The sequence below is a fragment of the Hyaena hyaena genome, unplaced genomic scaffold, assembly GCF_003009895.1.
Source record: "Hyaena hyaena isolate Hyena2069 unplaced genomic scaffold, ASM300989v1 scaffold_210, whole genome shotgun sequence".
Taxonomy (NCBI): Eukaryota; Metazoa; Chordata; class Mammalia; order Carnivora; family Hyaenidae; genus Hyaena; species Hyaena hyaena.
In genome coordinates this window covers 1,987,664-1,999,807 of record NW_024080841.1, presented here as the reverse complement: position 1 = coordinate 1,999,807, position 12,144 = coordinate 1,987,664, and the positions used below count along the sequence as shown (strand labels likewise).

Below are 12,144 nucleotides of genomic sequence, written 5' to 3'. Positions count from 1 at the left end.
GTTGGAGGGTGTGACGGGCCAAAGGGAGCCCCTGCCGTTTCCTGAGGCCTCATGAGGGTTCCTTCTTGCCCAGGCTCAGCTGGAAGCTCAGAAAGCCACACAGGACTTCCAGAGGGCCACCGAGGTGCTCCGGGCCGCCAAGGAAACCATCTCCCTGGCTGAACAGCGGCTGCTGGAGGATGACAAGCGGCAGTTCGACTCCGCCTGGCAGGAGATGCTGAATCACGCCACCCAGAGGGTATGAGTCACAGCCATGCGCGCCTGTGTGTGTGTGTGTGTGTGTGCGCGCGCGCGTGCCTGGTGTGTGCGCATGCGTCCACCTGTGTGTTTGTGTGTGTATGGGTGCCTGGTGTGTGTGCATACGTCCATGTCTGCAGGTGTGTGTGTGTGTGGTGTGCCTGGTGTGTGCGCATGTGTTCGTGTCTGCAGGTGTGTGTGTGTGTGGTGTGCCTGGTGTGTGCGCATGTGTTCGTGTCTGCAGGTGTGTGTGTGTGGTTGCCTGGTGTGTGCGCGTGCATCTATGTCTGCAGGTGTGTGTGCGTGCGCCCGTGTCTGCAGATGTGTATGTGGGTGGGTGCCTGGTGTGTGCACATGCATCCGCCTGTGTGTGTGTTGGGGGGGGGGTGTGCCTGGTGTGTGCGCGTGTCTGTGTCTACAGGTGTGTGTGTGCAGGCATCTGCGTCGGTGCCTCCCCTTTGTGGGTGGGGTGTGGGAGCATCCTTCACACTTCTCCTTGTCCGGGCGCTCCAGAACACCCCCCTCCACCCCAGTTCTCACAAGCTCTGTGTGCCCTGCTTCTCCTGGCAGAGGCGTGGTGCCTAAAAACACGCTCTAAGAGTCACAGGGGTCTCTGCTGGCCTGTTACTAAGCCACAGTCAGAGTGACAGTCTCCCAGTAATGCGTACAGCTGTTCCTTCCCTGTGTCGCTTGAGTTTGTCTGGTTCAGATGGTCTCTGAAGGACTTGACTGTGGATTGGCCTTCCCAGAGGGACCGGGTTCTTTTCCAGGGTGTGTTCTAGGGAAATGGTTGACTTTAGAAGCCAAGGTGGAAGACCTTGGTTAGTGGGGTCTGGACTCTGTGTGTGTGTGTGTGTGTGTGTGTGTGTGTGTGTGTGTGTGTGTGAGAGAGAGAGAGAGAGAGAGAGAGAGAGAGAGAGATGTTGGCGGTAGAGTGACAGCCGTGGTAGATGAGACCAGTGTCCAGTGGGCACTCTGGCCTGGCCTTTGGGCTGGGATTCGAGGAGGCAGCATGGGAGCAGGAAGTGGGCCGCATTTGATCTTTACCCCATTTTGGCTCCTAGGTTTTATAGCCATTATTTGGGTCTTTAACAGCTCGCATGACCTGCGCTCTGCCCACTTTGCTCAGAATCCAGACAGCTGCTTGGTTCATTTGGACTTGATACCTTTACCTAACTCCCCTGGGTTTTCTAGGAGTAACACCAAATATCCTTGTTACCCACCTCCCCTTCTCCAGGCTGATTTGCTGCAAGGGGTTGGGTGGGTGAATTGACATGTGGCTTTGGCAGCTGCGACTGAAGCCTTAGATGGAGGGGTGATGTGGCGGGGGGAGGGTGGCTGCAACTTCCCCTGGTCTTGCCACCTGTGGGGCTGGAGAAGTCAGGAGTTAAGGCCAGCAGCCTCTCCTTTTTCAATGTCACCTGCCACAGTTCAAGTCCTAGGGGATCTGATAATTAAAGATGGCCTTGTGCTTCCCTAAATAGAAAGCCTGACACACAAATAAATGACTTCAGGTCAAATCTGCATTGACTCTGTACCACCTCTCCTGAAGCCTGAGATGCCTGGCCCAGCTTTCTGTGGCTTTGGGCCTCCTGCCCCCTAGCGGACACGATGCTCAGAGAGCCAAATACAGGCTGAACTCACTTTTCTGGGTCAGCCCGTGGAAAACCAAAGTAGAAGTTGGAAATCTTTGAAAATTTACAAGCCACAGTCTGACAGACGTGGACAAGACCAAAACAAAATGAAAAAGGGGAGGTTGGGGACGACTGGGTGGCTCAGTCAGTTAAGCCTCTGACTTCAGCTCAAGTTATGATCTCACAGTTTGTGAGTTTGAGCCTGGAGTCGGGCTCTGTGCTGACAGCTCAGAGCCTGGGGCCTGCTTCTGATCCTCTGTCCTCCTCTCTCTCTGCCCCTCCCCTGCTCGTTCTCACTCTTCCTCTCTCTTAAAAAAATAAAATAAGAAGGGGGGAGTAGTTCCTTATAAGAAATTAGCTAACGGATGTTTCCTTTTTGCCCTCCCTCCACCCCAGCTGGAGATCTAAATCAGCCTTAAGAAATTATTTCAGAAGCTATTTGATCCATCCTTAGAAAGGAACAAAACATGTTTATGCTTTTATTATTTAAAAAAAAAAAAAACTGTTTTGTGAGTCCCAGGGCCCTAGCATGGATGGGGAGTGGCTGGTCATGTGTCCCTAGGACCTCTACGTCGCACACCTCCTGGGAGCACTGTTCGTGCCATCATCTTTGAGAATGATGCTTCTTGGGGTTGTGCAGTGTGTAACTTGTGGAGCTGTATAAGAAGGCAGTGAGGTCACATGGGCTCCTGAGGGTCTGGGGAGAGTTGTCTGATGTGTGCCCTCCCTGAGGCCCCTGGAGGTTTCTAGGCGTGGGGATAACTACTGCAGATTAGCAGGTACTCTGGGTCACAGGCAGGGATTCCTCACCCCTGCCCCGGACTCCTTCACAGCTGCACAGGTTTGAACTACTGAGGGAGAAGGAAAGTTCAAAACCGAAACCAGCAAGAGACAGAGCTGGTGGCAGAGGCTTCCCCAGCCATGGTCCTGCGTTACTGAGAAACTTAGTCTGGAAGGGGGTACGTGGAATTTGATGGGGGTGGCAGGCCCTCACTTTCAGCCTGGCGGTGGCTCTCCCGCTGGATGTAGCACGTCGCCAAGGGGTGCTTGTGTTGCCCGCTCCCCAGACCTCATGGGGCTGGCCCACCCGCCCTGCTGCGTGCTGGGTGACATAGACAGTGAGGGCTGCAGACCGTGTTTCCTGCCTTGTCTGACTTCCGGATACTCCAGGAAGCCCATTTCTTCAGGAGAAGGGAACTAGCTTCATCTCCCCTCTTCTTCTGGGGAAAGTGCCACTTGATGGTCTAGTCAGAGCTCAGAAAGTTCCGGCTGTCTTGAGGAAGTGGCTGTGGTTTGGGCCGCCTGATTCCCTCCCCCCAGACAGTGGAGGAATGTTCCTCGCCCGAGGCTGCCAGTGTGTGCCCTTTGCTCCCTTCAGGCTTCTTCTGGCAACATGGGGCAGCCACACCTTAAATCCATGCCTGAAGCCAGCATTCCAGGAGACCCTGAGCAATGCCAAGAGTCGCAGTTTCTCTGTTAGGCCACATGTAATGCCAGCCAGGGACGACGGGACAGTTCTCTGCTCAGTGCGGGGGTCACAGAGGGCCTTACAAGACGTAGCGGGTGAGGCAGAGTGGCTGAGCAGGCTATGCCTGTACTTAAGTGGCCTGGGTCCCTGCTGCTCACCATGTGGGGCTTTGGGCAGCAGCCTCGGCCCTCCAGCCTCAGCCATTTTGGCATTGAAGCAGCCTTTACGGGAAGGGGATAGCTTTTCATCAAATGGGGGAGGAGGCCCATCATCTGAGGGGAGAGGAATTGGTTTTTCTGATTGATATCTGTTGAAAGAGAGCAGATAGAGGAAGGAGCTGTGCCTTGGAAATGGGGAGGCATTAACGTTGGTGAGCAGGCAGCAGGTGGCCTCTGGGGAGGTGAGGGCTCAGGGCCGGTGTCTCACCCCAGGTTGGGGTGCGTGGAGACTGCCTGGGTGCGGGGATCCAAGGTACATGCGGAGCCGGCGAGGCCAGCCGCCCTGGGACTGCTGAGTATGCTCTACCTGTCTCCCACAGGGCGGTGAGCAGCCGTCCCCGTGGGCAGCCCCCTCCCCCCCCCACCCAGGGACGTGGGCCCCCTTGCCAGGGACGCAGCAGAATCAGAACCAGCCTGAACGAGCCGTCTGAGGTTCTGAGGACAACGGGAAACCGCCTTCCCTGGGGAGGGGAGAACCCTGATCTTTGCTCTGGGACATCGGGGGTGGTGGAGTGCGGGTGGAACGCTTCGGGTTTGAAGAGGAATTGAGGAAAGCTGGGACATGGGCCATGAGGGGCCAGGCCAGGTAGATGTCTTCCGGCCAGTGGAGGTGGTTCTGCAGGCGCGGGGCCCACAGGGAGGCTGTGCCCGGTCCAGCCGGCATGCCTGCTCAGTGCCCATCGGGGTCCACAGCACGGTTCCAGCTGTTTGAGCAGCTGCGTGTCCCTGTGAGCAGGGTCCCTAGGACCATTGGGACCCAGCTGCCTGCCTGCCCTGGGGGCACTCCCGGACTCCCAGACCACACCTGTTTCTGTCCTGCTGACCTAGGAGGAGGGGCAGTTCTTGGGCATTCAGGACAGACCCTGAGGTGAACACAGCCAGAAGGTCATCTCCAGGACTGGGCCCTCTCTGGGGAGACGGTTCTCAACTATCCTGAGAGTCCAAGACTCTCTTCCTGTTGAACAGTTACTTCCTTCAGGAACCTTCCAGCTCCAGCAGAGGAGGTGGGAAGCCCAGCACTGCCTGTCTTCCTTTCTTGAGTCCTGCATGCGCATCCCAGTGGGGGTGGCACACGGGGCTTGGGGACGTGTGGGAGGCAGGGAAGGACTGCTGCCCGTGCTGACCCCCTTTCAGCCAGCCTTGCTTCCTCCCTTCATATCCTTTACCCCCGCTGCCCACCCTGAAGATATCTCTCAAGTGTCACCTCTGCGCTGCCGTGGCCCTCCTGACAGCCCAGACCCCATGCTGCCCTGAACTCTGGCCACTGCTGCTGGACGCGTCTAGACCTGCTGGGCTGTGGGCCTGAGGTCTGGTGTGCAGTGTGCCCTGTGTGCACCGCAGGTGTGTGAGTGCTGTGTGCAGCTCTGAATGCAGTGTGAGTGGAAGCTGGGGCCAGTCTGTGCAGAGGTTAGACTCAGGACCAAGTAACTATCAACCCAGGCTTGGAGGAGGGCAGGGGTGGCCCCGGGAAGCCCAGGGTGATGGTGGCGTGCACCCCAGTTTGAGTTGCACCTGCCTTTTGGGTTGCTCAGCCCAACCCGCGGTGGCCTTAAGGCCCCGAGGGACTTAGTTGTTTCTTTCTTTCGTGGCTCACCCGTGTTCCCTGTGGCTTCAGCCTTCCTAGAAGAGCCCTGTACCTGTGCTGCCCTGCGCTCCCTTTCCCCCCCACTGCAGACCTCTCATGCCTCATGCTGGGCTCCAGATGCGGGTGCTCCTTGGTTACCATGCGGGTAACTTTCTCCCTGGAGGCGGAAAGATGAGTTCGGGGTTGAGGGGGTTCTCTTCCAAGAGCTGTGGGTTGTGTGTCTGTGGGGGTGCAGACACAGCCTAGTACGTGGTAGGGGTGAGTCAGGGGACACCGACACGCCTCCTCCTCAGTCTTCACTGGCAGTGTTGCCAAGTGCTTGGGGCTTTCTGAGTGTTTAATTTCAGATAGACTTGGCTGTTTTTTGCAGACTAGGGGCCGAGATAGACGAGGGCCTGTGTGCAGCTGGTGTGGGTCCTGCTTCTTGTGGGGACTTTTCCCATTCTGTAGCCACAAATCCCAGCTTTTATGAATTGGTCTATTTAAAATGCTTTCACCCATTCCTTTAAGAGCAGCCCTGTATCACATCCGGGGCAATGGAACAGTTCTCCACCGGTACAAGTCTTCATCTGCCCGATAAACTTGGGGTTTGAGTCCTCTTGAAGGTCACACTGGTAAATCCTTAGTGCTTTCCATTTAAGACAAGGCTGAAGAGTTACTGCTGTCTCCCTGAGTGCCCAAGTGTGGGATAGTTTTTGCGCTCTTCACTTCAAAATTGTGAAATCTTTGGTGTTTGAAGCAGAGGGAAAGGGGTTTCTTAGCCTCTTGGGCTTGGTTGAGGTCATTTTAGGAAGCATGTCACCTCCTGCCCACTTAGCTTGGTTCCTCATACTTCCCTTCGTTGACGTGGTTTTAATTCTGTTGTTTACAAGTATCTCAAGCATTGAAGCCTTTGCTAAGATACGTATATTTTTAAAAAGAGCATAACTGATAAAGTGTTCAAAATTTTCTTTAACTCCCAAATTAAGGGGGACACTAATTAGATGTTACAGTGATTTCAAAGGAGAATTTAAAAAAAAACGCATCAGGAATGCTGAAATGAATTTACAAACAGGCAAAATTGGTCAGCATTACAGGGCAATCAGTAATCAGATCCATCTCCACTGGGACATAATTCATCTTCATTTCTAGGGAGAAGAATCATTTACATTACTATTAGTTTTGACAATGTACAGGGTTGTAAAATAGCTCCAAGATTGTGAAGGCCCAAGATCCCTGCAAGAGAGGACACCCAGTAGTTTTTTATGCTCATTTGAGTCTTTCATAATTTTTTCTGACACTTTAAAAAAAATCTTTTTTTTTTTTTTTTTAAGTTTATTTTTAGAGAGAGAGTGAGTGAGCACAAGTAGGGTAAGGGCAGACAGAGGGGGATAGAGAGAGAATTCCAGGCAGACTCCGCACTGTCTGCAGCCAGTGCGGGGCTTGAACTCATGAACTGTGACGTCATGACCTGAGCTGAAATCAAGAGTCAGACACTTAACCGACTGAGCTACCCAGGTGCCCCCAAAATCCTTCTTATAAGTAAGTGTATAAACAGACTCTCTCAGGGCTTACTGGCCACTGACAGGAGGAGGTGGTAGGGCGTCAGCAGCCTCAAGTTAAAGGCATGGTGGTGCCTCCCTAAAATTGTCCTGCTGGGGTCTGAGGGAGTGGACCCATGACTTGAGGGCCCTCTTGGCTCTTCTCTGATGCCCTTTGGGTAAAAAAATAAGTGTGGGCCTATAGCCTGACCTTGACCCTGCCTCCAGTTGACTTTGTTCTTAATTTTTTAATGTTTATTTTTGAGAGAGAGAGAGAGAGAGCACAGCAGAGGAGGGGCAGAGAGAAAGGGAGACAGAACCTGAAGCAGGTTCCAGGCTCTGATCTGTCAGCACAGAGCCTAACACGGGGCTCGAACTCACAAACCGGGAGATCATGACCTGACCCAAAGTCGGTCAATTAACTGACTGAGCCATCCCTGCGCACCCCTCCAGTTGACTTGATAGCACATGTGTGAGCTCAGGAAGATGGAATAGAACTGGTGAGCTGGGCACGTGGCCTCAGCTGCCTTTCGTTTCCTTCATCCTCTCTCCTCCAGGCTGGCCTTGTTCTGATTTCCATGTGTTAGGGAATGCGCCTTCCAGCCACCTTGTTATTGGCCATTGATGGCCCCTGATTGTTGGCTTTTAAAACTCATTTTTATCAACAGGCTCAACAAAATGTTCCCTCTGGAATTTCCTGCCAGGATGCTCACTGGTCTCCTGGTCACGAATGTCTGTGAACCTCAAAATATGATACGAATGACTTGATACTAATTTGTTTAAATGTAAAGTTTGACCCTTCTGGGTCCTGGATTCCTTAGTGTCCATTGGCTGCTGCAGGCTATTTGGGAAAGGGCCGACAAGCTGAGATCGTGATTGCCTTGCTATTCTGAGGCGGTCATTCCTGGTTGTGCTAGGTGTCCCCATTCCTTGACATCTCTGCTGGTGCTACTGGCCCATTTGCATCAGCCTGTCCCAAGGCAGGAGCCCAGGAGCCCATGGTGACTACGTAGTGCTAAGAGGTCAGAGCATGAGGAAGTGGCCATTGAGTCATAGAATGTTTCATTTTTCTCTGATCTTTGTTTTTCCTTGTTTTCTTTCCCAGTCATTGCCACAGCCAGTTTGGCTGTTTAATCTCGCCTGAGGAGGCTTTTCCAAAACAGATTAATAGAGAAAAGTGACCCTCTTCTATTTGGAATTTAGTTTAATCGTAGTCTGTCCACTAAATCCCTCAAGGAATATTTTTAAAAATGATATAAGCAATACTCCAACAGAGGACTGTCTGGCTAGGCTGACATCGGCTGTCGTTTGAAGGTCATGGAGGCGGAGCAGACCAAGACGAGGAGTGAGCTGGTGCACAAGGAGACCGCGGCCAGGTACAACGCGGCCATGGGCCGCATGCGGCAGCTGGAGAAGAAACTCAAGAGAGCCATCAACAAGTCCAAGTGAGTCGGGCCGTGTGTGATTGTCCTCATGCATCGTGTCCACCTTTCATGTGCCATGTTCTCAGGGACCTGCCTCATCAGAGCCTACTGCCTAAGGCTGTGTCTGCCCCCCAGGTTCTATATAACCCCCAGAGGCGGGAAGTGCGGCTCCAGACACGACCGACCTGGGAGACAGAGAAAAAGCAATTTCAAAAGCAGACTGTTGTGTGGCTCGTTGGCTGGGGCTTGGGGCTGGCCTTTGGGAAACCCTGATTGTGCCCTTGGCTCTGTGGTAGCCATTGTGGACGAGCTTGGTCCTTCATTTTACCAGTCGACATATTGGGGATGAGCTGTGTGGACCAAGAGCTTATGAAATGACACAAGACTGGTTTTAATGGGGGTTTTTGCAAACTTCTCTCACTACTTCTCCTATATGTTTTTATGTAGTAATGATCTTGGGGACATGCCCCCTGCTTCAGTCACAGTTGCTGGGCCTCCAAGCAAAAGCGCTTTGTAGCAGGTGAACAGCTGGAGAAAAAAGCGCTGGTCTTCTCTTAATGCTCAGACACCGAAGTTCCTAAAAAGTTCCTAAAAAAGTTCTTTTGATCCAGAGTGTGGGGACTAGGAGAATGTTGGCATTTGTCCTCTCTCTTGCCCATGACCTGGCCAGGTCTGCAGACCGTCTGATACCTCTGGTTCTGCACAGAATCCAAGAGGACCAGTCTGTCACGCCACTGTTTCGGTGGGGGAGGGATGGCGCTTCTCCGTTCCCTGAGTGACCTCAGCAGAGAAGGGTGTGTGATGAGGCAGTCCCCTCTCCAGCCCCATCTAGTCTTCATTCTCAAGGGAGTCAACCCCCTTCGGAGAAGGGATCCGGGCTGCCTCAGCTGCTGGGCACACCCTGTGTGGTCCTGAACAACCTCGTGGAGAGGGAAGCGAGCCAGGGTCCAAGGGCCCCGGGATGAATGTTCAGGAGTGTGGGTTCCGCCGGTCTCGAGGCGGCCCTTTGGTCAGCTCCGCCCGGTGAGCCCAGCAGCTCTGACTGGCACGTGTCCCCACCTGGCTCCAGAGCCGGGTGTGTCCTCTTCATCTGATGGCCTCATCAGGGTTTGCTAACCCCTGGACGGGTGGCCTGCCAGCTATGGCGAATGCCTCCTATCCACCCTATGCTGTCTGCGGTGGCCATCGTATTCTGTTAGTCTTACGGCTGTCCTTTGTGTCTTCCACAGGCCTTATTTTGAACTCAAGGCGAAGTACTACGTGCAGCTTGAGGTACGTGTGGCCCTCTGGCTTTGCGGTTGATGGGAGTTTTCTGCACTCAAAGTCCCACTTTTTGTGGTAGCGGGCTTTCAATGGCACGTTTGCCACAAGAGGACAGTGGGCAGAGACACGTTTTTGACTGAGCGTTCAGTCCTCAAAATGGTCTTTGTTGGGTCTTCAGTGGTCTCTGAAGTTCTCTTAGTCTGCCGTTCAGCCACTTTCTGTATCGTGCTGTGGCGGTGGCTCTCAGTGGCTCCTCTGCCCAGCAGCATCAGCATCCCCTGGGAGGTGCGAATTCCCGAGCCCCACCCCAGATCTACTGAATTGGAAACGGTAGGTGGAGCCCAGCCAGAGGAGTCTTAGAAAGGCCACCAGGGGATTCAGAGGCAAGCTCAAGTTTGAGAACCACAGTACAAGGGCTGGGATGTGTGTTTGACACCCACTATCGTTACTCTGATGGGGTTTATTCTGTCAGTGGTAGTTTCTGGTTATTAGCTGGGGTTTGTCACCGGCATGCGAGCTGGGGCTGGTGTGTGGAGAGAAAATCAGCTCAGCAGTCACGTCTTAAGAAAGTCGGGGGAGTGGAGTGCTGGGCAGAGAATGTGCTTGAACCTTGACCTTGATCCCCAAAGCCAGTAGGGGTTGCCTCCACTCACTGAGCCTCCTGTCCTCCTGACCAGCAACTGAAGAAGACTGTGGACGACCTGCAGGCCAAACTGGCTCTGGCGAAAGGCGAGTACAAGACGGCCCTGAAGAACCTGGAGATGATCTCAGACGAGATCCACGAGCGGCGGCGCTCCAGCGCCATGGGGCCTCGGGGCTGTGGTGTGGGGGCCGAGGGCAGCAGCACGTCTGTGGAGGACCTGTCAGGGAGCAAGCCTGAGCCGGATGCCGTTTCCGGTGAGTTGGGGGCTCATGCACATCTGTGAGATGACGCAGCCCGTGTGGTCTGATTCCAGGGCCATCTCGCCATCGTGGAAGGGCCTGAGAGTTGGGCACGCCTGAGGGCTATTTCTGGCGGCTTCCCATGTTTTGGAACTCGCTGTTCATCAGGGCGCTACTGAGTGTTCCTCAGAGTCAGGATTCTGTGGTGCATAAGTCCAGAAAATGCTACATGTCCATCCCTGACATTCAGAGTACATATTAGAACATTTAGGGCTCTGAGAAGTATGGCAGGAAAGAGGAGTTGCCTAAGAATAGGGACCATGCAGTAAGATTCAATTCCAATCCTGGCTTCCCCAGAACACATGATGTGGGCAAGGGCTTAACTATAGGTTTCTTTACCTGTAAAATGGAGACTATGAGTATCTGCTCTCCACTGTGTAGAGGGGAGGTCAGCATTAAATGAAATAATGCTGGCACCCAGTAAGCAGTCTGAAAATGGTGGCTCTCACTGGTGTCTAACTGTGAAGACCTTTGTTTCCCAGGGGCATTCCTTGGGAAACTGATACAGAAGTTTCCTGTGCCCCCCGCCCCTCACTGTATCATTTTATTTCTTTTCATCGTAATAAATGTACTCTTTAATCCCCATCCCTCCCACCCACCTCCCCTCTGGTAACCATCAGTTCTCTATAGTTAAGTCTGTTTCTTGGTTTGTCTCTTTTTTCCTTTGCTTGTTTTGTTTCTTAAATTCCATATATGACTGAAATCATATGGTGTTTGTCTTTCTCTGACTTATTAGCATTATATTCTTGACCTACATCCATGTTGTTGCAAATGGCCAGATTTCAGTCTTTTCGATGGTTGAATGATAATCCACTGCATGCGCGCGGCACACACACGTGTGTCTTTGTGTATTACCACATCTTCTTTATCCATTTTTCAGTCCATGGACACTTGGGCTCTTTCTGTAATTTGGCTATTGTCGATAATGCTGTAAACATCAGGGTGCATGTGTCTGTTCAAATCAGTTTTTTGTGTCCTTTGGGTAAATACCTAGTAGTATGATTGCTGGGTTGTAGGGTGGTTCTATTTTTTTGTTTGTTTGTTTGTTTTATTTCTAGGAGAGAGAGAGAGAGGGACAGCATGAGCAGGGGAGGGTCAGAGAGAGAGGGAGTCACAGACTGAAACAGGCTCCAGGCTCCGAGCCGGCAGTCAGCACAGAGCCCGACGCAGGGCCCGAACCCACGAACCGCGAGATCATGACCTAAGCGAAAGTCGGACGCTCAACCGACTAAGCCCCCCGGGCGCCCCGGGTGGTTCTGTTTTTAACCTTTTGAGGGACCTCCATACTGTTCTCCACAGCGGCTGCACCAGTTTGCATTCCTACGAGCAGTGCACTTTTTCTCCTCCTTGCCTACACTTGTTTCTTGAGTTTTGATTTTAGCCCTTCTGACATGTGTGAGGTAATATTCTCATTGTACTTCTGATTTGCATTTCCCTGATGTTGAGTGGCATTGAGCATCTTTTCATGTGTCTGTTGGCCATCTGTGTGTTTTCTTTGAAGAAATGTCTGTTCGTGTTTTCTGCCCATTTTTAAATTAGATTGTTTTCTGGGTGTTGAGTTGTACCAGTTCTTCATTTTTGGATACTAACCCTTTTTTAAGATATGTTATTTGCAAATATCTTCCCCCCATTCAGTAGGTTGCCATTTAGTTTTGTTGTTTCTTTCATTGTACAGAAGCTTTTAATTTTGAACTAATCCTACTAGCTTATTTTTCCTTTTATTTTCCTTGCCTCAGGAGACTTATCTAGAAAAATGTTGCTATGGCCAATGTCAGACATTAGCGCCTGTGGTCTTTTCTAGGATATTTATGGTTTTAGGTCTCACATGTAGGTCTTTAATCCATTTTGTGTTT

The 12,144-nt window shown here is 52.3% G+C and overlaps 1 protein-coding gene across 1 annotated transcript in view; it reads left to right on the top strand.

The window, feature by feature from the left end:
- SH3BP5 (SH3 domain binding protein 5) overlaps nucleotides 1-12,144 on the top strand; it is a 72,143-nt gene that overhangs the window by 56,627 nt on the left and 3,372 nt on the right. Inside the window, exons 4-7 of the mRNA XM_039242230.1 lie at nucleotides 74-238; nucleotides 7,977-8,107; nucleotides 9,316-9,358; nucleotides 10,027-10,246. Coding sequence (XP_039098161.1) covers nucleotides 74-238; nucleotides 7,977-8,107; nucleotides 9,316-9,358; nucleotides 10,027-10,246 — 559 coding nt within the window. The remainder of the gene's footprint in view (nucleotides 1-73; nucleotides 239-7,976; nucleotides 8,108-9,315; nucleotides 9,359-10,026; nucleotides 10,247-12,144) is intronic.